Source organism: Equus asinus, chromosome 24 (assembly GCF_041296235.1).
Source record: "Equus asinus isolate D_3611 breed Donkey chromosome 24, EquAss-T2T_v2, whole genome shotgun sequence".
Lineage (NCBI taxonomy): Eukaryota > Metazoa > Chordata > Mammalia > Perissodactyla > Equidae > Equus > Equus asinus.
This window is the reverse complement of record NC_091813.1, coordinates 48,829,838-48,853,065: the sequence shown is the minus strand read 5'-3', so window position 1 is coordinate 48,853,065 and position 23,228 is coordinate 48,829,838. Positions and strand designations below refer to the sequence as shown.

General features: G+C 42.0%; 1 protein-coding gene across 1 annotated transcript in view; it reads left to right on the top strand.

Annotated features, from left to right (window-relative positions):
- The first annotated feature begins 12,795 nt into the window (after nt 1-12,795).
- Nucleotides 12,796-23,228, top strand: part of HDAC2 (histone deacetylase 2) — a 36,908-nt gene continuing 26,475 nt past the window's right edge. The window contains exon 1 of the mRNA XM_014866156.3: nt 12,796-13,349. Coding sequence (XP_014721642.1) covers nt 13,298-13,349 — 52 coding nt within the window. The 5' untranslated portion in view covers nt 12,796-13,297. The remainder of the gene's footprint in view (nt 13,350-23,228) is intronic.

The following is a 23,228-nucleotide window of genomic DNA, read 5'->3' as shown; positions in this document are numbered from 1 at the left end:
ATAACTTACTATTTACAAATGGAAAAATAAAAACTATGCAGTGGAGAAACCTGGTGGACACCATCTTACCAAGTGATCAAAGTTAACATGGTAGCAATGGGGAAAACGGATCCCATGTGTCTCCTGATATGATGGACACAACATCCCTTCTAGTGCTATTTCTGCAAAAACATGCAATCTAATAATGAGAAACATCAGATACACACAAAGAGAAAGATATTCTACAAAATAACTGGCCTGTACTCTTCAGAAATGGCAAAATCAAGAAAGACAAAGACAGACGGAGGGACTGTTACAGACTAAAGGGAACTAAACAGAATCACAGCTACATATAATACATGATCCTGGATTAGATCTTAAACTGGAGGAAAAACAGCTGTAAAAGTTGTTATTGTAGTATTTGTAGAAATTTATAATAGACTCTGGATTAGATAATAGTATTCTATAAATATTAGATCTCCTCATTTTGAGCATTCTACTCTGGTTATGTAAGGGAATGTCTTAGTTCTTAGGAAATACACACTGAAATGTTTCCAATCTACTTTCAAATGGTTCAGAAAAAAATTCTATGTGTGAATAATTGGTGAATCTGGAAAAATGGTATTCAGAAGTTTCTCATACTATCCTTGCAACTACTTTGAAAGTTAAAAATTATATCAAAATAAAAAGCTCTCTTTAGGGGGCCAGCCTGGTGGTAGAGCTGTTAAGCACACACGTTCCACTTTGGTGGCCCAGGGTTCGCCAGGTTTGGATCCCAGGTGCAGACATGGCACTGCTTGGCAAGCCATGCTGTGGTAGGCATTCCACATATAAAGTAGAGGAAAATGGGCATGGGTGTTAGCTCAGGGCCAGTCTTCCTCAGAAAAAAAAGAGGAGGATTGGCAGATGCTAGCTCAGGGCTAATCTTCCTCAGAAAAAAAAAAAAACTCTCTTTAACCCCCTAAAAAGAAGAGAAGGACCTAAGTGTTCATGGGGCTGGTTTGGGCACAGGCAATACTTGCTCCTAGAAGTTTCTTTGAATCCAGCAATGTTCATAGGCTGGTTGTGATTTGGGAAGCAATGGGTGATCCCCAGAAAATGGGAATAAACTACAGAAGGATGTCATGGATTCTGGACAGGGGTTTGGACCTGCAAGGGTCGCCTTGTAGCAGAGGGTGGTCAGTCTGTGCAAGCTCTTCCTTCTGTGACATCTTGTGGCAATAGAGAGCTACTGCAGACTTCAGTGCCGTCTCTCTCTGCCAGGATTAACCTTTGAACTAGTCAGCTCTCAGAGTCTTGAAGAATTTGAGAGAAAAGATGTTAAGAGGAGACACTATGCTTCCTGTTAAAGAAGGCACGTGAGTTTTCAAACAAGAAAGTGGAAAAGTAAAAGCCGTAACTATATTTGTATCCTGAGTTTATGAAGTGATGCCAATCAGACTTCCTTAGCTTTATACACTCCTGTACAACAATTGTGTCAAAAACTATGCAACTGCGGGCCGGCCCCTTCAGGCGCTCTGCTTTGGCAACCCAGGATTTCACCAGTTCGAATCCTGGGCTCAGACATGGAACCACTCATCAAGCCATACTGAGGTGGCATCCCACATGCCACAACTAGAGGGACCCACAACTAAAAATACACAGTTATGTACTGGGAGGCTTTGGGGAGAAAAAGGAAAAAAAATAAAGTCTTAAAAAAAAAAAAACCACTGTGCAACTGCTAAGAGAAGATGATGAAAATATAACTGGATAGTTCTCACAAAAGGGAAAGGTGCACCTTCAAAACAAAATCATGTAATAGTCTTTCTGCCTAATATGTGTTCTTGAAAAGCTATAAATATATTGAATTTTTATAATTGAAACCATATTTATATTGCACATGAGAACCATTTAAAAGAACATTATAGAACATTTTAAAATGTGAAAATATACAACCTTTTTAGTTTTTTAATCTCAATTTTCAGTCTCTGAAAAAATCGTGTCTCCTTAAAGTGCAATATTCCTGCAAAGTTAGATGTTTAGATAGGTAAAAGCTAGTGATAAATCATGTAAGCTTGAGAACAGAAATTCTATGTTTTAAAATAGTCAACCACATGCTAGGAAATAAATGTGTGTATAGCTATTAAGATAATTTACTGATAGGACTGGAAAATTTTTATTAGTTTATTTTTTATAATGCTTCATGTGTTATCAAGTCTGTTTTAGTTATAAGTGACAGTGATCCAAATCAACTAGTTTAAGCAAAAAGTGGGAATTTATTGGCTTATTTAACTGGGAAGTCCAGAGATAGTTCTAAGTCTCTGGCAAATGTTTTCTCTTTCTTTCTTTGTTCTTTTTCTTTCTACCCATCATCATCATCATCTGCCATTTTTCTACTTCCCTCTCCATTTCTCTTAGTTGCTCCCTGTACAAACAGCCCTCTCCTTAAGGCCAGGGAAGACAGCCAAGAGCAGACAGACTAAGTCTCTCCATTTGCTCCATCCGCAGTGTCTGGGGGAATACTGTGGTCCAATTTGGATCTCAAGCACATGCCTGGGAGGGGAGGAGGGAGGCCATGTGATTTATAACCCTTCCAAGTCATAGTCCAGGGTAGGGGGCCGTGTATAGGAGGTTATGAGGTGCAATTCACCTAAAGAACCAGAAGAGAGAAGGAAAAACGTGGTAGAGAGAAAAAAGCTATAGCTACAACTTTCCCCTATGCTTTATAAAGGCATGGTTTTATAATATAATTCTAATGGACCTAAACATAGATAACTATATATCAAAAGCTCTTCAAGGTCAACCTTGGACAAATACATAAAGACCTATTATAGCATATTTATAGAAAACACTATTTTATGAGTCAAGAATTTTTTTTTTAGCCTAATAGAGGTTTGGTCAAATAAATATTATTTTATTCATGAAATGGTTTTGCATTTATTTATATAGAAATTTATTACTGAGAAGGGAAAGGCAAATTTAAAACAGTATATACTTATAAAAAGTATATAAACAGTAAACCCTTATTTTTATTTTATAGTGTATTTTCTTACCTGCTTACAGAGATATATATGCATTTAAAAAATAGGAAAGTTTATGCAACAAAATGTTACCAAGGGTTATTTCAGGCTGGAAAGAAATGGATGATTGAAGATTTTTAAAACGTTGGCCTATTTATATTTTCTTATTTTCCTACCAAACTATATATAAAACAAAATTCAAGTTCTATGTAACTAAAGAGCTTTATGCATTCAACTGTAGTTGCAAGTACTTATTCATTCCAAGCCAGCATGGTGCCTGATGGCACCAATTACATGATGGCGGCAACGGGCAGGTGTCAGGCCGCACCAGCTTCCCTAGTGAACTTGGATTTGGTCGATAAGAAAACTTTGGCCAAAAATCTTAGTGGATTGCATTGACCTGCAGGAAAATGTTTGGATACCAAGGGTTGGTAATGTTTCTCAACGTGTGGATCTTAGGTCACCTATCAGAATCACTTTGAGGTGTTTGCTAAAATGCAGAGTCCGTCAATCCAGTCTTTCTGATTCTGATTCAGAAATTTAGGAAAACTGGCATTTTCAATAAGTCCCCCAGGGCATTTTTATGTACACTGAAGCGTGAGAACATCTGTTTCAGAGCTCGTGAGGTAGAAACAGTATGAGACGGGAGTGATTGAGCTGCCAAAAGAGGATTGCTGTACGTCTCAGTGCCTTCATGTTATCGTTATTATTAAAGCATGGTGCTTTCGTCTAACATTCAACTATGAACGTTAATCAGGAAACATAAAGTTGTCATTAAACATTCTTTAATTTGAAAAATAGAATAATTTTTTACATATAAGGCTTCTCAGTAGGATACATTGCAAATTTTCATAAGTCAAAATTTCTATCTACAAAAATTCACATTATGGGAACCATTCTAGCAGCATATCTATGTGGTTAGCAAAATGGTCTGAGAAGTATAGATAGTTCTGAAAGAAACAGAAAAGGAAAGGAAGGAGAAAACAAAAAGTAAGGAAAGAAAAACTCATTAGAATTTTCTAGGTACCAAGTAAGTACCTAGTGCAAGCACTTATATAATCAGAAGATTCCATCAAGGTTATTTTTTAAATGATTTAAAATATAAGATACCAAAGTTCAATTTACAGATTAACTTTTGGGGAATCTAAAATTTAGGTGTTTCCTATTATCCTAAAAATTTTAACAGAATAATAATTAAATGAATAAATAAAAGTAAGACAAATAATTAACCGTACTTCAACTCTACCTAGCCAACTAGTGTTTGCAAGGATTGTAATGGAAAGCAGTGAGTAATAAAGGAAACAATTTAATGGAAGAGTTTTGTTTAATAGAATAAAATGAGCTAAGCTAAATTCTGGTAAATCTTTATTACAAAGATCCTGAATGATTTTCCATTGGGAGTAGCAAAAATCTTTACTGCCTGTGAGAAGTAGTTTTAAAGTACTTGGAAATACAGTGTAAAGGGAAATGCAATGAAATATATAAATTAAATTATCTATTTGGTCATTTTCTTCTTTAGTTTCTATGGTGTCCTAACAGCTTAAAGAGGGCTTTAATAAAGGAGAGCTGTAGTGCACCAGATTTCAGTTATGCAGCACACAGTTCCTTCTTCAGTGACATAGTACTTACCTTATTAATATGATTGTATTAGTCAGGGTTCTCCCGAGAAACTGAACCTTTGGCTTTCCCATCAATTTTGTGAGACACTCTACCCATTCCTCTTATGCTCATGGTAACCAGAATTGGGAACCAAGAACTCTGACTAATGTAATACTCCCGTCTAGGAAGTTTCAGAGGAAGTTATTGTGATATACTTTATACAGTAGTTAGAGCATAGGTGAGACTATTTCGATCTGTTACAAAGCCTGGGTTAATTTTAGAACATAATGACTTGCATACATTTATATCAGTCATCTCAAATCTGAAGACAAATTAGACAAGTGTCCCTTCTGTTATGAGCTGAATTGTGTGCCCCCAAAATTCATGTGTTGAAGCCCTAACCCCCAGAGGACCTCTGAATATGACTGTATTTGTAGATAAGCCCTTGAAAGAGATGATTGAGTTAAAATTGGGCTGTCAGGGTGGGTCCTAATCCAATAGGACTGGTGTCCTATAAGAAGAGATTAGGACACAGACAACACAAAAGGATGACCACGTGAGGACACAGTGGAAAGGGGGCCACCTGCAAGCCAAAGACAGAGGCCTCAGGAGACACCAAACCTGCCAACACTTGGATCTTGGATTTCTAGCCTCTAGAACTCTGAGAAAACAAATTCCTATTGTTTAAACCACCCAGTCTGTGGTATGTTGTTATGGCTCCCCCAGCAAACTAATACGCATGCCTTCAAGGATCTTACAACTTTGTAAAGGGCGGTAAACAAGAATAATTCTAAGAAAAAAATTAGATGCTAATATATAAATCACATACAGGACAGTGGAGGATAAAAATATGGAGAGTTAGGAAAGAGAGGTTAGGAAAATGCTATATGAACTTAGAGATTGTCTTATTTTTAAGCAAGATCTTTTGTGTGAGGAAGATTGGCCCTGTACTAACATCTGTTGTCAATCTTCCTCTTTTTGCTTGAGGAAGATTGTCGCTGAGCTAGCATCTGTGCCAATCCTCCTCTATTTTATGTAGGATGCTGCCACGGCATGGCTTGAGGAGCGGCGCTAGGTCCGTGCCCGGGATCCGAACCTGCAAATCCCAGGCTGCGGAAGTGGAGGGCACAAACTTAACCACTAAGCTACTGGGCCAGCCCCAAGCAAGATATTTTCTTGAACCTCATACAAATACCAGTAGTTTAAGCTTAAGAAGAAATGAAAATGAAAATGTGTTTGGCTAATTAATCTACCATCACAAAGGAAATGCAATAAAAGCAAACTACAGTCATGTGCCGCCGAATAACAGCATTTTGGTCAATGAAGGACAGCATATCCGACGGTGGTCCCACAAGATTAGGACCACATAGCCTAGGTGTGTAGTAAGCTATACTCTCTAGGTTTGTGTATGTACATGCTATGACATTTGCACAATGACAAAATTGGCTAACAACGCGTTTCTCAGAATGTATCCTCATCAGTAAGCAATGCGTGACTATATAAAGCAACTGTTAGAGAAATAAAAATAAGCCTGAACATTCTGTTTTTAAAGTTCTGCCTGAAAGACGCTTTCTAACTTACTAACATATCAACAAATGTAAACATTTATTGTGTGAACAGATAGAATATAAAACTAGTATCAAACTATCTCTGCAAAGCAAGGTGGCCAAATTACGATACCAGCCCACCGACTGAATGTCCCTTGAAGAAAGATTACTAGTGGCACAACTAAGACCAGAGTCCACGGAAAATTTTAATGCTTTAGAAAATGTGAAAACTTGATTGTAGAAAGAAGAGTTAGCAGTACCAAAGAATGCAGTTTCTATGATTGTGCACACGCAGGTAGAAGTTGTTATATTAAGGAAAGTGTGGTAATCTTTTGGGGCACAGCAATGAAAAATTTGGATAAAAAAGAAAACAAGGTCACATGTCAATTATATCTCAGTAAAACTGGAAAAAAGAAAACAAATTTAGTTAGAAAAGAGACAGAGAAGGTGAAGGAAAGGTCAGCTGGCATAATCTAACCTCCACTGCTGCTGAGTAATATCTGTTTGGGTTATCAGCATTCTCTGTCCATGTTCATATGAAAAAGATATTCAGTCTTCAATAATTTGTGATTCTATTCAAGTGCTTTTTTTTTTGGTGGTGAGGAATATTGGCCATGAGCTAACATCTGTTGTCAATCTTCCTCTTTTTGCTTGAGGAAGATTGTCACTGAGCTAACAACAGTACCAATCTTCCTCTATTTTGTACATGGGATGCCACCACAGCATGGCTTGATGAGCAGTGTGTAGGTTCATGCCCAGGATCTGAACCAGCGAACCCCGGGCCACCAAAGTGGGGCATGCAAACCTAACCACTGTACCATCGGACTGGCCCCACGTGCTTTTGATTAATATTCAACTTTTTGTGTTAACATCAGCACAAACGGGATAAGAGCACATCAATTATTCCCTGCTAAATACAAATCTGATGGAGTTTTCTAGTTAAACCTACCCAAAGCTAATGTGCAGTTTCCTGGGAATTTTTGCATTTTTTTCTCCAATGATCAAGAAGAAGAATCTAGGATTCATCCTGAGTTGGATATAAAATATCTGTGGATTCATGGTATAAGGAAAAATTTCTCATTGTTAACAATGCTTTGGCATTATAAGGTCATGAATTGTGATGCATTTGAGATTTTATCCCTCTTGGAAGCTGATAAGTTAACCTGTTCCAGCTTCTTGGATGCTGGCTGAAGTCAGGAGACGCCTGGGTTAGAGACAAAGTACTCACTTTATTGCTCACAACATAGCAAGCTGCATGAGCATCAACATATTTGAGTCGGTTCCTCTTGCCCCCAAGTCCCACTGGGAATATGTACTGGACCAAGATGACACCTGCACACAGAGTGGGTTGCATTGCAAAAGAGAATGGCAGGAGCACAGGCCCAGACTTTCGCAGCAAGCAGTGAACAAGCCAGTCTCCCTTCCCCTGAGAGTGAGCAGTGACTCGACAGTCATGACATGGGCACCTTGACCTACTCAGTTGTCTGTGTGACTGGCCTTGAGCAAGGAGACAGATAAGGCTTACACTCCGGCATATTCAGAAATAACATGCAGGGACATTCAGGGTCACTCCAGATCTGTCTCTTCTAACAACCCATCCCACACGTTCTTGGCAGACTCAAATTTTCACTTGAACGTATAACTCTGTAGACCACTCTGATTAATCTGACTGACAGGGGCTTCATTCAACTCGTCTGCTACGGCATTTAATTAAGGCACTGCCACCAATAGCCAAGCAGCAGGATGAGGCCAATCTGCAGTATCGACCTTAACCAAGGTCTACCCTGGAGAGCCAGTGGCTTTCTCCTTAAGATTTGACCTTTCTACTCGGTCTGAGGCATTAATCCAGTAGAGCTGGGTGCATTAGGGATGGTTCAGAACCAGCATCTAGGGCAATTCTATCATCTCTATCAACTCTGGCCAGTGAGTTGAGGTGAACCTGACCGCCTTCTGAGGCTCATGTGGTATTACCGATCGTCTTAGCTAAACTCAGGGACAGATTTCTTACCATCTTTTCTAACTGACTGACTCACCACATGAGGATAACCCACCATGGAGAGCACATAAATGAGTCAGTTATCCCTCTGGGGAGTTCCTCCAAGTAACCGAAGGTGGTCCCATTTCAGAGAGATCTCCCCTGTCATCGGAGGGCTGTGCGATCTATTGGTGGTTCCTTAAGCACTTGAAAGTCCCTTATAACCACACCTTGGTGTGCAAGTTACTATGATCTTGGAAGTGGAGAAATTAATGTCTGGCTTCCACACAAGAAGTACAGTCCTGGGAGGGAACAGGGTGCCTCTAGAAAGAAAACATTGATTATAATTGTTGGGGCTCCCTAGTGAGACAAGTCTGAGAGCACAGGTTAATAGTGCCTCCAACATGGTGAAGAAGTCCCCCCATCTGGAGGAAAGTTATAACAACCAGGACATTGTTCAGGCATCTGTCTTTAAACTTACTTTCTGGCATTCAACCTGCAATCCTCTCCCCAGTTCCTCCTCATAAACAGGCAATAAAGTGGGGACCATTTAATTCCTAGTTGACCACACAATCTGGTCAATATGTTTGATATGGATTCCCATGAACTTTCCTCAAATTATGTTGGTTGGCAAGGCCCTCCTCTTTCCTTTTTCAGAAAGTTGTCTCTCTCAGCATCCTAGCCTCACCACCAAAAACTGAAGAAATGTGAAAGGTCTGAGATTTTACCCTACTTGCAAGCTAACCAGCTAGCCAATCACAGTTTCAGAGATACTAGTATAAGACACAAGACACCCATGTTAAAGACAAAGGATAATTTATTATTCAAAACAGCACTGACCAAAGTATCAGTGTTATTTTTGTGCTGTTGCCCTGAGCCCCAACTCCTACAGGCCAAGAGGAAGAGGGCCAGACGACACCTGCACTTGCAGTAGATTGCATACAGAAGAGGAACCCTGAATTTAGGGAAGCTGCATCTTCTATAACGGGTAGTAAGGATGCCTGCCCTTTGCTGCAAAGGGGGTCATTTTCTCTATCTTCCAAAGCTGTTCACTATACAAACATCTTTGAATAGATTGTTTGGAACAAAGGGCATTCAGTACCTCAGCTCTCAAGATAGTCAGAAATCTATGGAGAGTTGTCTCCCAACAGAAATCTATAGTTTCTTAGTAGAAATAAGCAGAATTCACTAACTTCTAACGCATATTTTGCATGAGTTAGGATTGTATTCAGCTACATATAACGAAATCCTGACTACAGTGGTTTAACCAAATGTGTTGTTTTGTTTTTTCCCCGCATTTAACCAGAAGTCCAGAGGTGGACAGTCCAGGTGTAGCACAGATATAAATGAGGTTGTCAAGGACCCAGGTCCCCATCTTCCTGCTCCACCATCCGCACCATTTGGCTTTTCATCTGATGCATACCCCACCTCCATTTGTACAGTTCTGGTGCTCATTGGAGAGAAGTGATCAGATGTGAAGGAAAGTTAAAAAAACTGACATAGGAAAGAGGAAGAATTAAGATATATATGTAGAGTGATTAAGAGACACTAGCAAATAAATGTTCCCAGACACTGTGGGTGTAGAATTTTACTAGAAAATTTGTGCAAGTATATAGATCGGATCAAAGTATTACTATGTTTTGAGGGTCATCAGCAAAGTATTAACCAATTAACAAGCTAACAGGGGTGACTTGAAAGGTTTAATGTAACTGAGTAATTTAGTAGATAAGCTATGATTCAAAAACATATTTTTAATGAAAATGGGAAATTTTAAATTTTGTTACACAAATGCACAGTTCACATAGCACTATAATCTTTCATTGCTTGATGCTACTGTTCTCATTTATGAGTTGCAGCTTGTAGAACTGTGTAAAAATAGGCACCACGCTTCCGAGACTAGAATTCAGCTTGAGGCTGTTTTAGTTTGTGACAACACCCTAGTGTTAGTCACGGTACTTCTCTACCTTCAGCATTACCCTATGGAATTGCTACACAGAATTTAACACCTTAGAGTAGAAACAAGCTTCTGTGAATAATTCTTTTATAGCAACTAAAAATTAAGCTATCTGCCGCAGTTGGTAGCAGGATATAATCCTTAGCATAGGCTGAGGCAACCGGTTTCTAAATCGTCTTATTTCTAAATAATCCGTTTATGTTTAACAGATCATTTCACTGAATAAGCTCAGAGCACTAAACATCTTCAGGACTGGAAAAATAAGTTCCTCTAGACAGAGCAGAAACTAAAGAAAAATAGTTCAAGAATAAAGACAATCCTCAATTATGCATTCTATAAATGAAGCATGCTCTCAACTTTTCTTCTACTGTGTATTGTCTAAAACTCCCTTGTTTTTCCTAACGGTAAAAATGTTTGATAGAGACGAGTTTGGATGTGGTAAATGAAGTTTGGAGCTTTGTCACTAGGTTTCAATAACTGATTCGACATTTAGCTCTGATGATCTAAAGCTCATTATAGGTGTTTAGGGACATGATTCTCATGGCCTGCTCTTACCAGTGAATTAAACTCCTTCTCCACTGCCAGTTTCTAAGGGTAAAATAATTCGCTTCTATTGGCTTAAAATTATTAAATAATAAATAATAGGTTCTTCAACCAATCAAAATATACGTCCAGGTTTTTCTTACAAGTTCAAGGCTAGGTGTTGTGGATGCAAACAATAATTATTATTACTATTATTACACAGTAATCATAATAATCCTTTCTAGTCACATAGATCTTTACTGTTTAAAAACTATTCCATTTTGAATACTACTCAGCCATAAAGACAAAATCGTGTAATTTGTGACAACATGGATGGACCTTGAGATTATTATGCTAAGTGAAATAAATCAGAGAAAGACAAATAACATATGATTTCACTCATATGTGCAAGATAAACAAACAAACACATAGATAAGGAGAACAGATTAGTGGTTACCAGAGGGGCAGGGGGTGGAGGGAGGGCGAAAGGGGTAAAGGGGCACATAAATATGGTGAGGGATAAAAATATAGACTATTGGTGGTGAAAACAATACAGTCTATACAGAAACTGACATATAATAATGTACACCTGAAATTTACACAATGTTATAAGCCAATACGACCTCAATAAATAGACTATTCCATATTGTTTTTCTTATTTGAGCTACTCAATATTCTTATGAGGAATTACTCTCCAAGTAACATGGCCCCCATTTTAGAGAGAAGGCAATTCAGACAGAAAAATGTTTAAGTAACTTGCCCCAAGTCATAAGCACTAGAGATACAATTATGTGCAAGACAGACATGGTGCCTCCTCTCCTGAAACTGTTTTAATGAGAACATTCAGAGAAGCTGTAGGCAACTGTAACATGCCAAGGATTGAGCTACAGGGGTACAAGTCACAACCACCATGTGAGGAGCACAGAAAACAGACTTGGGGGAGGGGACAGAGTCAGGGGAGTTTCCTGAAGTCAAGTCTCATTGCAGACAGACTTCACTATGTTGGCTCTGAGAAGAATATTAGCTTCTACTAAGTTAACTTATTGCGTTCTCAGAAACTACCAAGTTGACTTTAGACTTACTAGAGCAAAACTTTGAAAGTGAGTATCACGTAATCAACTTTACCTCTAAGCTAAGTGTAATGTTTCTTACACTGTGGTTCCTGTACCAACTGTATCAGGTACCTGGGGTACTTGTTAAAAATACAGACTTGGGGGAGGGAAATAGACGCTACCCTGGAATTACTTTTTCTAAATTTAGGGGGAGGTGAGGTCAGGAAATAAAGAGGATATTTTTGCTAGTGGCTCTGAGTGGTTCCTGCTTCAATAAGGCCTTTTTTTTTTTTTTTGATGGGGGTGTGGGAAAGAATGTGTTGTATTTGGGGGAAATTGTAACTGATAGAGTTGGGCTAAGAGCACTACATTGCAGACTGTCAGCCCCCACCCTTCACCCACAAGGTGGCTGCCTTAGAGTCGGTGCTTGATAAATGTTTCTTGATTTGCTGAACACAGGGACACAGGTATTTATAACTTCCCTGAGTTTTGAAAGTCCTCTTTCCTCGCTTTCTGCTCCAATCTTCCGGCGTCCAGCCAGCAGCAGTGGAGTAGCTAGGGTGTGTGGATTTGGGGGAAAGACTGAATTATTCAAATCCAACACCATCAACAGTTGAGAGGACTAAGTTCCTTAATTTGCCCCCTATTGAGAAAGAAGGAATAGAAATAATACGTACACCCCAGCGTTGTAGGGAGTCTCTAATGAGTTACAGGTAATCTACTATAAATAGGTATCAATGAAATCTGTTCTAAGTGCAAATGCTTAGAACGGTGCCTTACACGTAAATGCGTTCTATCAGTGCTCATTCAAACTCAGACAGCACACTCTTCTCTTTAACTTCTGTAACAGGTCCCCCTAAAAGGTCAGAACCTCGGAGCAATTACCAGTAAAAAACATAATCAAGAAATAAATGAATAAACGAGAAAACTGACATGACCCGAGAGAGCGTCCGTGGGCTACGGACCGGCCGGTTCGCGGCAGAAGGAAGGGGTTCGCGAGGGGTCTTTCTCCGTCCGCCTTGCGGCACGTGGCCAGCTCCGGCGGGAGCTTCGCGACAGTGGGGGAGGGGAACAGCGTGGGACGACGTGAGGGGGTCTCCGCCGCCAAGGCTACGGTTGGGGAGGCACCGACTGCGCAGACTCGGGATAGGCGCAACCACTGTGCGAAGATCCGGAGGGGGGAGCGTTCACCCGGCTCCACGCTCCCTTTGTCTACTCGCAGAGCGAAAGCATGCCCTTTTTTTCTCGTTGGACGACCGTCTTTGGCACTGCCTTCTGCAAGTTACTCATCAATAGAAGACCTCTTATCCCAAGACTGAAGAGGCCTCTTTCTCTGGTCGCGTCCCTGCGTCCCCCCTGGGGGCCACCGTGGACGCGTCCCACCTCCCCTCGGCCTCGGAGGTGGTTTGGCTGCCCCCTCCCCCTCCCCAGTGTCGCGAGTTGGCGCTGCCGCCACCCCCTGCTCCGCGCTCTCGGCCCCTCGGCCGGGCGGTTCCGAGCGCTGCCGGCGCCCCCTCCTCGCCTCCCTCCGGTTCGCCCTTCTCGCAGGACTGCCACCCCCGCTTCACCCCAGCCCCCTTCTCTCCCCGCGAGCCCCGCGGCCGCAGCAGCAGCAGCAGCAGCAGCAGCAGGAGGAGCCGGAGCCGGCGGCGGCGGTGGCCGGGGAGCCCATGGCGTACAGTCAGGGAGGTGGCAAGAAGAAAGTCTGCTACTACTACGATGGTGAGAGGCCGGCCGGCTGGGGCGGGCGGGGCTGGGGCGCCGGGCCGCGGCCGCCCGGCTCCGCGGCCGCCGTCGCGAGTGGGCGCCGGTGTGAGGGGTGGGGAGGAGGAGGGACCGCCGCTCGGCCGCATCTTAACCCGTTCCCGACCCGGCGCCGGCCGGGGGAGACCGTCCACGGCCCTCAGAGGCTGCGGGGGTGCCGGTGGACGCCCCCCTCCTCCGTCCTGCCCTCTCCCTCCGGCCGCGCGGTCCGCCGCCCCGAAGTGGCCGCCGCTGGGACGTTGCTGGCTATCCCCGGTTCGCGGGAGCGGCCAACGGGACGGCTCTCCCTGGCTCCTCTCCCGCCCGCCGCTCGTGGGAGCGGAGGTTTGGGGGTGCCCTGCTCCGGCCTCCTGCACCCGACCCCTCCCCCGGGTCAAAATCCCTACCCCGGCCGATACTGCACACAAAGCCCCGCGGCCTCGAGAGCTCCGCCCTGCAGCCCCCTCCCTCCCCTATCCCTGCCTGCTCCCCTCCCCTCCGTCTCCGGCTGGACCGAACGTCTTCTCCTTTCTCCGCCTCCAGCCCCATCCCGGACCCCTGAACCCCTGGACCCGGGTCGGGACTGGAGAGCAGTTCCTTAGGGTGGGGGCCCCCTCCTGCTTCGGGCACCCTCACACCGCTGTTTTGTGTGGGCTCCATCCCTCTCCTTTGTTCGCCGGGTTCTTTGAGCGCCACTTTCTCAGGATTCAAATGAGAAGGCTGCACTTCCTCAATAAAAATTAGGGTTTTCGAGTTTGAGGTAGTCGGTCTACGCGGGAAATACGACGGCGGTAGGGAAACGTGGAGGTGTTGCTGCTTGTGTTGTAGCTCCGGAGCCTCGATGGGTCCAGGCTTGCCTCAGTGAGAGGTGGTTACCACCCACTTCTTTGTTGCTCTTTGTTCGATCAGGAAATACACCCTGCTCTGGAGGTTTAGGAGAGCATTGGCACCTTGCTTGTGAAAGCTGTTTCTGGGTGGTGGGAGTCCTGGTGTAGGAAAACTTTGAGGAGTGGTGCAGAAGTACTAAATAATCAGGTAAGCTGGAGCTCACGGTCCAGTGAATTCTAAAAGTCAGATAATTGAATTTGAGGGGTTCTTCTAATTTGGAGTTTGGGCAGTAACTTGGAATCTCTGAATCCTGTTTCCTGCGCCAGTCTAAATTATGCTAAATGGCATAGTAACCTGTTTTACAGATTTCACAAATAAATAGTGAATAGTAAATAGTTGGTAAGTAGTTCCTAATAGGTTCCTTTCCAAAAAAGGAATTCTAAAATTTAACGAAGCTGGGCTCAAATGACCTGAAGTCTGATCATATGATTTGAATGGAGCACTGTAAATTTTGGAAGCTGTTTCCTACATTCAGTGTACTATAAATCACAAAATCTTGGAAAAGTAGAAAGACCTTAGAGGATTAGGTCAGAATAAATCTGACTTTAATTTGAAAATGGCCATCCCATCTCTCTTCGGTTAGCAAAGATGAATCTTTTAATGCTTGTTTATATAAAATAACCACCTGTGCCGTTTGTGGAAAAACCTAAAATCTTGCAAAACAAATTTAAGTTGTCTGGTATTAAGTAGCTAGTACTAGATAGTAACAGCTATGTTTAAAGAACACGATTTGAGAGGACCGTGTACATGTGTAGTACAGATTGATTTGAAATTACGCCGTCGTGGAGGGTGGAGATGGGAGTCCCTTTTTAATTTTAACATCAGTTATTAAAGTTTCTTAAAGTTCATTCTTGAACAATTCATGCATATTTTAGGTCACTGGTGAAACTCATGCCTTGCATTCCCTGATCAAATTGAAAAGTAAACCATGTGTGTAAGTTACTTTTTAAAACTAGCACTTTCTGAGGTTTAGGGATTTGTTCTTGTCAGGGCTTGGGGAAAGGACGCTGGTTTAAAAAAGTTGTGGCGTCCGACGGCTCTTCCTGCAGCTCTTGGTGGCTGTTGATAGTGATGGGCTCTCATGGAGTAGCTGCTTGTACCTCCTTGTCACAGGCTGGAACTGTAGAACCGGGGAGGACACTTAAGTAGCAGTTTTGTGAACAGCTGTTTGTTCCTGGGCTCATTTATGCTGAGCCTTTGTTGGGGGAATGAGAGCAAACACCAAGGGCAGGATGCAGGCTTGATAGGTCAAGTGGAAACACTTAAGTCTCGTGATGGTGATTTAATCAATACTTTTTAGTAGGCCATTCAGCTGCTTCACCTGATGGCCACCACCAGGTGTGTAACTGACTGTGGGGAAATCTCTGCTTAGGTTGTCTTTTGTCCATGGCTCTTCCTTGACTCATTTTTAGAATGGAATTGTAGTTGCTTCCGTTTGGAATATTCTTTGGGTCTTTGTGGGGAGCCTAATAAAATATTCTGCAGAGATTATCAAATTGGATAGGTATCATTATGCTAATTGTTAGACTGTGATAGTATGCTAAACTCTGCACAGTTAATTCCAAAAGCTTTTTTTTAATTGTGAGGAAAGAGGATGCAGGTAAAGTGGCTTCTGCACCAAAGAATTCTGACTCAAAGGTATACAACAGGGTCTGGATTGGGAGTGGGTAGTGTCAGTAGTGATATGATAGGGCCTGAATAATCTGCCGGCCTAAATTAACTGGTTTTAACTTGTTGGTAGAGGAAGTAGAAGGAAGAAAAAGTTAGGGAAGGAGTGAAGTAGCAAATTTGTACCCATAGGAATCCTATCTTTAGGCTTACTGAGACCCTTAGGCACACTCTTGGCAACAGAGAGAATGTCTAGCACATGTGAAAGGGACTTCTCTTTTTCTTTTTTTTCCCCAAGATTGGCACCTGAGCTAACATGTATTGCCAATCTTTCTCCTCTTCTCCCCAAAGCCCCCCAGTATGTAGTTGTGTATTCTAGTTGTGATGAAAGGAACTTCTAAAGACATAGGAGGGGCCAGCCCAGGATTTTCTGGTTCCGATCATGGTTGCAGACTTACGCACCTATTGTCAAGCCATGCTGTGGCAGGTGTCCCATGTATAACGTAGAGAAAGATGGGCACGGATGTTAGCTCAGGGCCAGTCTTCCTCAGCAAAAAGAGGATTGGCAGCAGATGTTAGCTCAAGGCTAATCTTCCTCAAGAAAGAAAAATAAAAAAATAAAGACGTGTTTTTCTCTGTACGCTTTACAGTCTTGAGTATTATACCCTTTAGATCTCTGGAATCCTGATTCCAAGTGAACCTTCAAGCACTGATGTATGAGGTATCCTTAAACCTTTGAGGAAAAGTAAGAGAAGTTCATTATTTCTCTTATTGTCGCTATTGACTCATGCCTCCCAAGTTTCTAAAAACATGTTTCTAAATTTTGGTCATCTTGTCTGTACCTCAAGATTATCAATAATCTGTAAAATGATCTAGTCACTGAGATCCCTTCTGGCTTTAAAATAATGTGATTTATGTGCTTAAACGTAATTAGCAAACCAAGTTGTGTTAGACTCTGATTACAGTGCGGTCATGCACCGCTCTACCATAGACTGCATACACAACGGTGGTCCCTTCAGATTAGTACCATACAGCCGAGGTGTGTAGTAGGCTGTACCATCTAGGTTTGTGTAAATACACTCGATGATGTTTGCACAATGACAAAATTGCATGAAGAAGCATTTTTCAGAACATGTCCCTGTTGTTAAGCAGTGCATGGCTGTAGTCCCATTTTTACTGCTTTATCTAGAAATGTTTACCATACTTTCTTTTGTATTAAGCTTGAGGCCAATCACATTTAGTGCCAGTTTCACTGTGTATACGATATAATAGGGTTGTATATAGATAGATAGATAGATACATAGGTGTAATTTATATAATCATGCACATATTGCTCTGTGCTCTATTTTTTCCTCCTCTGATAGAGTGCATCAAAATGTTTGGAGACAAGTGGTTCAGAGAAAAGCACTCAACACTCTACAAAGATAGAGTATAAAAGTTACCAAGATGGTACCTCCCAGTGTACTCCTATTTGACTCTAGCAGATTATAGGAATTCTACTTGGCAGCAGCCAGCTATTGACAGATATTCTTAGACTTTTATTGATAACAGTGGTGCTGGTCCTTTTTTTTTTTTTTTTTTTTGGTGAGAAAGATTGGCCTTGGGCTAACATCTGTTGCCAATCTTCCTCTTTCTGCTTGAGGAAGATTGTCCCAGTCTAATGTCTGTGCCACTCTTCCTCTGTTTTGTATTTGGGACACCACCACAGCATGGCTTGATGAGCGGTGTGTAGGTCCATGCCTGGGATCCAAACCTATGAACCCTGGGCCACCAAAGCGGAGTTTGCAGCCTTAACCACTACACCACTGGGCTGGCCCCGTATAAATCTTATTATCCATGAAATAGGAAATCATTTCTTTGGAGGTAAATCAGATTGCTGAATGAATTACGGGAGCAGTTCATAAATACCAATGGTCTTAATTGCACATTATTTGAACATAGTAGAACATAACTCCTAAATAAGACTGAGATTTTCCTGTACTTGGATCGTCTTCTCCCAGATGCTCCTTACCACTCACTTCCTTCAAATTTTGCCTTATCAGAGAGGCTTTCCCCTATTACCTTAGTCCCCGTCACTGCTTTTCTCCCTATCACTTGTACCGCCTAACTTTGGTCTCTCCCCACTAGAATATAAGCTCCATTAGGATATAGAATCTGTTTTGCTTATGTCTATACCTCTACCATCTAAATAAAAAAATTTAAAAGTTTTTTTGAATTATTGATGAATAAATGATTAATACCTTATATTTTTATCGATTACTTTCATATAATATTCTCTTTTTTTTTAATTGGCACCTGAGCTGACATCTGTTGCCAACCTTCTTTTTTTTTTACTTTCTTCTTCTCCCTAAACCCCCCCAGTACGTAGCTGTATATATTAGTTGTAGGTCCTTCTGTCTCTGCTATGTGGGATGCCACCTCAGTGTGGCTTGATGAGCGGTGCCATCTCTATGCCCAGGATCTGAACCAGCGAAACCCAGGGCTGCCGAAGCAGAGCGCGTGAACTTAACCACTCAGCCATGGAGCCAGCCTGTCTCTATTTCTTAAAATTGCGCTGAGTTACAGACAAGTAGGAAGAGTGGCATTTTGTCTGTTTTACAATGAAAATACATTTATATCTCTGTTTGACTCAGTCCACCACTTATCCTTTTCCACGGTGACTAGTTTTAATGTCCAAGGAGAGGTCAACACCTGGTACTTAGATTTTTTCCCCCTTGGTGACACAAGAGTGGAACTATTTCTCCACTGCTACAAAAAAAGTATTAGTAATTATTTCTTTCCCTTAACAAAAGCCTTAAATGCTTCTGTTGACAAATCCCTAAAGGAAACAGTTGGAATTGGGGAGGGAGGCAATAATCTCTTAGGGAATGATAATAGCAATGAAACATGAATGAGGTCAGATTTAAAAGTTCAAGTGGAAGGATGTTTGTACTAGTTAATAAGTCTTATTTCCGTCCATTTCAATAGCAGACGGCTTATACTTATTCGTGAAGTCAACTTTGGGTTCAGAAGTATCAAATGGGGTTAGAGTCCCTACTGTGTGCCAGGTAGACGAGAGATTAAAGTCTCAAGAACGAAATAAAAATCTGTTAAATAGTAAGAGAGGAGACCTTTGTAGAGTAATCAGACAAGGGAAGGCCTGAAGGAAGAGAATGGGCCAAACTGAAAAGAGTTTTCTTACATAAGAAATTGCAGACTGCAGAGGCCAAGTAGTTAGAAAGAACCTGCTGCACTTAACAGAAAGGAAGCCAAGAGGAAGACATGAGGGAACCATGGGGTGCCAGGCTGGGTAGTAAAGGGCCAGACCACACAAGACTTTGTGTTAAGAGATTTGGACTTTATCTAGGGAGTGGAAAGCCATTGAAGGTTTTTAAGTAGAGACAACTCTTGGAGATGGAGAAAGGATGGTAAAGAGTGGTAGAATATAAGACAGAAAGCAAGAATCAATTGTATATTGATCTACATAAAATGTAATGGTTGCAACTGATAGAAATGGACACATTTAAGAGGAGTTTTGGGAGTCAAACCAGTAGAACTTGTTGATGGATTGGAAATGGAGTTGGGGCTGGATGATGATGGTACAGAATAAAGGATGACTCCTAAATTTCTGGATTGCGCAGTCAGGGGGCTCAATCCTGAGAGAAGAGGACTTAGGGCAGCACTCTTGTTCACTGACTTACCGAAGCACCTACACTTGCCTGGCACGTGGTGGGCTCTTGATGTGTTGAATGAATGAACTTGGGAAACCCTTGATATTCAGAGGTTGGTGGAGGAGTGACTGTGGGGTAGGAGTAACACCCAGGGAAGTGTATTATGGAAGCTGAGACTTGGAATGTTTCAAGGAAGAGGAGTGGCCAGTGTGTTAAAGCTGCTGGGTGGACAAAGTCGTCTGTGGAAGCTAGAAATAGTACAGTAGCTTTTTTTGTTTTTCCCTTTGTTTCCATTTTTATATATATATTCATATAAAATCTGAGGCCTTGTTGATAAAAAAGTAAGTTACTCTGATGAATTAGATAGTTTCTTTTGTTAATTTTCTTTAAATTAAAAAAGCCATAAACCTTTATTAAAAATTTGTGTTCCGTATTATGTCTGTTTCTTGTCAAGTTTGCCCTATCATTTCTTTCTAGTGACTGTAAGTGCCATTGCTCTCCCAGTAGCTACTATTTAAGATTGGCTGAGTTGCCCTACCTGAGTTTGAATCTGACCTGTACTTGCTAGCTGTGACTTTGGCAGTATTACCTGACTTCTGCATCTCACCCTTCTTCACTATTATAAAATAGGAACAATATTAACAATACCTACATCATAGGATTATTGAGAAGATTAACGTATAACAATGTGAAGTGCTTAGAATCATACCTCTGAAAAAATTAGGAAAGAGGTGTCAAGATGGTGGCATAGGCAGACTTTGAACTCACCTCCTCCCACAGACACAACAAATTTACAGCTACTCTGGGAACAATTACACCTGGGAGAGAACTGAAAACTGGATAAAAAGAACCCCTGCAACAAGGGACAGTTTTGACTGAGGTGGAGGAGGCAGAAATTCCTTTCTGGAGAGAAAAAAAGCCACCTCCATGAACCACGGTGCTGTGTGGCCAGCTGGGAGCAATCATAAGGTATGCAGCCTTCCCTAGAGGAATAGGGGGTTTGAGCAGAGGAGCGTTACTGCTATAAGCATCGTTTGGACACAGCACAGTTGAGACAAGTGTCATAATATCTGGCTTTGCTGGCTGTTAACTACAATGGGGAATACCCAAAGAAAAGCTATTGGACTTAAGGGGTGAAAAAGCTGGCTCTTAAAGGGCCCATGGACAAATTCACCCATTTTAGAAAGCAACCTGAAATCACCAGAAAGAAAAGTACACAGTCCTTTGGTGAAAAGAGACTCACCTGATAGGCTCTGGGTGTCTCTCCGTGAGAGGTGAGACTTTTCCAGGGACTGAGAGATTGGCAGCAGCCATTATTGTGACCTGGTACAGGCCTGCTGATACAGATGCTGGCAGATGCAATTGGAGTTCTTCTGCTGGTCTGTTAACCCAGGGGTCTGCCACACCTACTAGAGCACTGATTTAATCCAGCTCAGCTAGGGCAGGCAGATGCCCTAGGGACTGGCCCCACCCAACAGCAAGCCCTCAGGCAACTTCTTCACCCTGGTGGACTGGGTGCCTGGATCCTCTGCAGGCAGGTGAGTGGATCTGCCTCTGCAGAGCAGGGCATGCATCAGGAGTGGGTACAGGGTTGCTGGATTGTGTGGGGGCCTCTGCAGTGGGGCAACTGGGTATGCTCCAGGGCATCAGGACATGTGCATGGGCCAGGACTGTGTTGATGGTGTATGTGGACCTGTGGGCCGTGGGGTTTATCAGTGGCAGAAGGACCTGTGCTTCTCAAACAGCCACGTAGGGGATCAGCCCCGCCTTCCAAAGCCTGAAACAATTGGGTGCTCCCCTGCCTGGGGCTAGCCCTACTCAGTTGCAATCCAGAGAGCTGACAACAACGGTACAGGCCAGAGGCTCACAGGAATTGTAAGCACCTGAGCGTAGCAACCAGCCATGCTGGGGGTGTACTCACTTAACAGAAAAACTTCAACAGAAATGTTCTATTAGACCTTGCAGCCAACTGTGCTGGGGCTCCCCAAACTCAATAAAGTGACTGAAGGGTCCATAGCAGCCACATGCTGCTGAGCATTACAACCAGCCTGCCAGTGGGACAGCCTAGACTCCCTGAGCACCTGCAGTAAGAGCAACCTTGCCCCAACATAAGGACACATGTAGCCCACACAGGGGTCACTCCTGGACCATTTGGAACTGGTGATGAGAGGGAAGCACACTGCTGGGCCTCATAAGGCCTCATGTAAGAGGCCACCTCTCCAAGATCAGGAGACATACTTGACCCACCTAATACATAGATGTAAGCACAGAGAAAGAGGCAAAATGGGGAGGCAAAGGAATACGTTCCAAGCAAGAGAACAGGACAAACCCCAGGAAAAGAACTAAAACAGAAATAAACAATCTATCTGACAAAGAGTTCAAAGAAAAACTCATAAGGATACTCACTGATCTTGGGAGAAGATTGCATGAACACAGTGAGAATGTCAACAAAGAATTGGAAAATATAAAAGAACCAATCAGAAATGAAGAATACAATACTGGAAATAAAAAATTCACTAGAGGGACTCAGTAGCAGATTAGGTGATAACAGAAGAATGGATCAACGAGCTGGACAAAAGAGGAAATCACCCAAGCTGAACAGATAAAAGAGAAAAGAATTTAAAACAACAAAAACAATCTTAGGGAACTCTGGGACAACATCAAGCGCAGTAATATTCATATTCTAGGTATCCTCGAAGGAAAAGCAAGAGACAAAGAGGCACAGAATCTATTTGAAGAAACAGTAGCTGAAAACTTTCCTAACCTGAGTAAGGAAACAGACATCCAAGTACAGGCAGCACAGAGAGCACCAAACAAGATAAACCCAAAGAGGCCCACACCAACACACATTATAATTAAAATGTCCAAAATTAAAGATAAAGAGAGAATCCTAAAAGCCACAAGAGAAAGGCAACAAATGACATACAAAGGAAACCTCATAAGGCTGTCAGCTGACTTCTCAGCTGAAACCTTACAGGCTAGGAGGGATATTTAAAGTTCTGAAAGGAAAACACCTACAGCCAAGAATGTTCTACCCAGCAAGGTAATCATTCAGAATGGAAAGAGAGATATAGAGTTTCCCAGACAAGCAAAAATTAAAGGAGTTTATTGCCGAGAAACCAGTTTTACAAGAAGTGTTAAAGGGACTTATTTAAGTAGGAAAGAAAAGACCACAAATAGGAATAAGAAAATTAACCAAAAAAAAAAATAACCCACAAAAGGCAATAACAACACTGGTAAAGGCAAAAATACAGTAAGGGTAGGAGATCAGCCACCTATGAAGATAATATGGAGATCAAAAGACAAAAGTACTGAAATTATCTATTTTAGTGATAAGAGGATAATGGATATACACACACAAAATAGGAGGTTAGATATGATATCAGAAGCATAAAATGTGAGAGGAGGGGAGCAAAAGAGTAGAGCTTTTAGAAAGAGATGAAACGAAAGAAACCATCCACTCAATACAGATTGCTATATACAGATATATGAACTTCATGGAAGTCACAAACCAGAAACCTATAATAAGTACACAAATAATTATGGGAAAGGAACCCAAACATAATACTAAAGAAAGCCGTCAAGTCGCAAGGGAAGAGAGCAGGAGAAGAAGAAAGGAACAGAGAAGAACTACTAAAGCATCCAGAAAAAAAGTAACAAAATGGCAATAAGTACGTATTTACCAGTAGCTTCTTTAAATGTCATGGACTAA